The sequence below is a fragment of the Mus pahari genome, unplaced genomic scaffold (assembly GCF_900095145.1).
Source record: "Mus pahari unplaced genomic scaffold, PAHARI_EIJ_v1.1 scaffold_10076_1, whole genome shotgun sequence".
NCBI classification, from domain to species: Eukaryota; Metazoa; Chordata; class Mammalia; order Rodentia; family Muridae; genus Mus; species Mus pahari.
Window position 1 is genome coordinate 26420 of NW_018393889.1, and position 3505 is coordinate 29924.

The window sequence follows — 3505 nt, forward strand, 5'->3', positions numbered from 1 at the left end:
TGATCTTCTGCACTCCTCCAAAGAGATATGGTCACTTCTCCAGCTCTGCCCTCTGAATCACTCTAAGCTTTGGTTGACTCCACTCTACTGCTGCTGCTGCTCTTTCTGCTCATCCCATGGGACTGGCATCTTCAATATGTTGGGTTCTTCTGCTGCAACTAGGCTTCATGATAGCCTCACTTATGCTCCCTTCATGGGTTCAAGCCTCAGCTGCTCCTCATGACACCATCATGCCTTCAAAACCAGTACCACCTGGGTGATTCTTACATGTGACCAAGTTCAGATGCAACACAAGGTACAATCCTGGATATCTCTGGAACACAGCTTCTTTGTCCTCTCAGAAAACACTTCCTAGAAGCTTTCACCTCAGTGATGCTGGTCTCTTCTTCATCACTTCTAATTTCTCAGCTACAGCTAACAAGCATCACTTTTCCCAGTAGTCCCTTCTATTCTTGCCTCTAAAGTCAGAGCCACATGGATAAAGGTGCTGAGTTCTGCTGCTTCTCAGCAGGCAGTGGTGACTGCTTTGGAAGGTGACTGTTTTGAAGAGCAGTGGCAGGTGCAAACAATAGAGCTGGCTTGGCAAGTCAGAAGGAGCCACCTCAGGTGGTCCTGTGCTTAGAAGCTGAGAGGAGACAACACTTATGTCAATATGTAAACAATAACCAGGTTTCTCTCCTGTGTTCTTTTATGTCGTCGTAGATGACTGTGACTTCCAAATGCTTTACCACATTGATTACATTCATAAGGTTTCTGTCCAGTATATGTTCCTTTATGTCTCGGGAGATTAGTCGTACATCCAAAGTCTTTACAACATTGATTGCATTCTAAGGTTTCTTTCTAAAATGTGTTCTTTCATGTACTTGGAGATGACTGTGACTTGCAAAGGCTTTACCACATTGATTTCATTCCTAAGGATTCTCTCCAGTATGTGTTCTTTTATGATATTGGAGACTATTGTGATGTGCAAATGCTTTACCACATTGATTACATTGATAAGGTTTCTCTCCAGTATGTGTTCTTTTATGTTTTTGGAGACTATTGTGACATGCAAATGCTTTACCACATTGATTACACTCATAAGGTTTCTCTCCAGTATGTGTTCTTTTATGATATTGGAGACTACTCTGTTGTGAAAATGCTTTACCACATTGATTACATTGATAAGGTTTTTCTCCAGTATGTATTCTTTTATGTTTTTGGAGACTATTGTGAAATGCAAATGCTTTACCACATTGATTACACTCATAAAGTTTCTCTCCAGTATGTGTTCTTTTATGATATTGGAGACGATTCACAAGTGAAAAGGCTTTACCACATTGATCACATTCATAAGGTTTCTCTCCAGTATGTATTCTTTTATGTTTTTGGAGACTGTACTGAAATGGAAAAGCTTTACCACATTGATTACATGCATAAGGTTTCTCTCCAGAATGTGTTCGTTTATGATATTGGAGACTATTGTGAAATGCAAAGGCTTTATCACATTGATTACATTCATAAGGTTTCTCTCCAGAATGTGTTCTTTTATGATATTGGAGACTACTCTGCTGTGAAAAAGCTTTACCACATTGATTACATACATAAGATTTCTCTGCATTATGTGTTTTTTCGTGTCTTTGGAGATGACTATGACGTGCAAAAGCTTTACCACATTGATTACATTCATAAGGTTTCTCTCCAGTATGTGTTCGTTTATGTCTTTGGAGACGACTGTGACATGCAAAGGCTTTACCACACTGATTGCACTCATAAGGTTTTTCTCCAGTATGTGCTCTCTTATGTATTTGGAGATGATTGTGACGTGCAAAGGCTTTACCACATTGATTACATTCATAGGGTTTCTCTCCAATACGACTTCTTTCATTCCTGCAACAATAATTGGCACATGTTAAAGCTTTACCATATTCAAACTTTTTTTTTTTCATTATATGTAAGTACACTGTAGCTGTCCTCAGACACCCCAGAAGAGGGAGTCAGATCTCATTAAGGATGGTTGTGAGCCACCATGTGGTTGCTGGGATTTGAACTCTGCACCTTTGGAAGAGCAGTCGGGTGCTCTTACCCACTGAGCCATCTCACCAGCCCTATTCAAACTTTTTAATGGTACAATTCAATTTTACAATTTGGTCTAATGTACAAGATGAATCAGATCTTAAGGTTTTATCACTTTGTTTATGTTCATGGTGTTCCCCCTTATTATGAGTTGTTTTACATCTTTGAAGATATCCTCATGGTAAGAGCATTTATTACATGGCTGACATTTATAACATCCTTTTTTTTTTTTTTTAAGAGACAGGATTTCTCTTTGAGCCCTGACTGTCCTGGAACTAACTCTGTAGACCAGGCTGGCCTCGAACTCAGAAATTCGCCTGCCTCTGCCTCCCGAGTGCTGGGATTAAAGGCATGCGCCACCACGCCTGGCATAACATCCTTTATGTATGTGAGATTTTTATATGATGTATAGCATATCTGAAGAACAATGGAACAACTCAAAGCCTTACCACACTGACTACATTCATAATTTTTCATATAGTATGAGTCAAACCACATTTGCAAAGTGTACCAGGACAAAGAGAAGAACTTCCAAATACCTAGTACCTTAGGGATTTTCTGCAGTGTGACTTTGGTCATATTCCCAGTAAACTCAGAAAGCCAATTAATTGCAAACTTGTATCATATTCAGATAGTCTACCAAAGGCAGAATACTACATATATTCTTGTTATTCTAGGACAGAAACAGGGACATTGCTTCATTCAATTTTCCTATGTTCACATGGCTTTTATACATTGTGACACATGATATGCATATTAAAAGAACAATAGCAAATGAAAAGTTTCCACATTGCATTTACACAGTTTGACTTTTTGCTCCTCATAGACATGTAAAATATGGAATAAGGTTTCTCAATGACAACATTCTTGACTCTCATAAACTGACCTCTCAGTAAACTAAGCAATGTCACTACAAGTATATGAGCATCACCAACTTTACCATGGACTATTTGCTAATTAGAAGGTTTTGGACGGGATCTGTAGAGATGGCTCAGTGGTTAAGAGCACTGCCTGCTCTAACGAGGTCCTGAGTTTCACTCTCAGCAACCACATGGTTGCTCACAACCATCTGTAATGGGATCTGATGCCCTTTTCTGGTGTGTCTGAAGACAGCTTCAGTGTACTCCTATACATAAAATAAATAGATCTTTAAAAAAACAAAAGACGGGGGGAGTGTATAGGGGACTTTTGGGACAGCATTTGAAATGTAAATGAAGAAAATATCTAATAAAAATTGAAAAAAAAAGAGGATATGTGAATTGAAGTAAGGTATGGGACATGCACTCTTTTTTTTAAAAACTGGACATATACTTATAACCTTTTCAATGTGTATACCTTTTGCAATATTAAAGTGGTATGGGCTGGTGAGATGGCTCAGTGGGTAAGAGCACCCGACTGCTCTTCCAAAGGTGCAGAGTTCAAATCCCAGCAACCACATGGTGGCTCACAA

The 3505-nt window shown here is 39.0% G+C and overlaps 1 protein-coding gene across 1 annotated transcript in view; it reads right to left on the reverse strand.

Annotated features, from left to right (window-relative positions):
• Positions 1 to 11: 11 nt before the first annotated feature.
• Positions 12 to 3505, reverse strand: part of LOC110315785 (zinc finger protein 120-like) — a 4647-nt gene continuing 1153 nt past the window's right edge. The window contains exon 3 of the mRNA XM_021189751.2: positions 12 to 1869. Within this exon, the coding sequence (XP_021045410.1) occupies positions 912 to 1869 (958 nt within the window). The 3' untranslated portion in view covers positions 12 to 911. The remainder of the gene's footprint in view (positions 1870 to 3505) is intronic.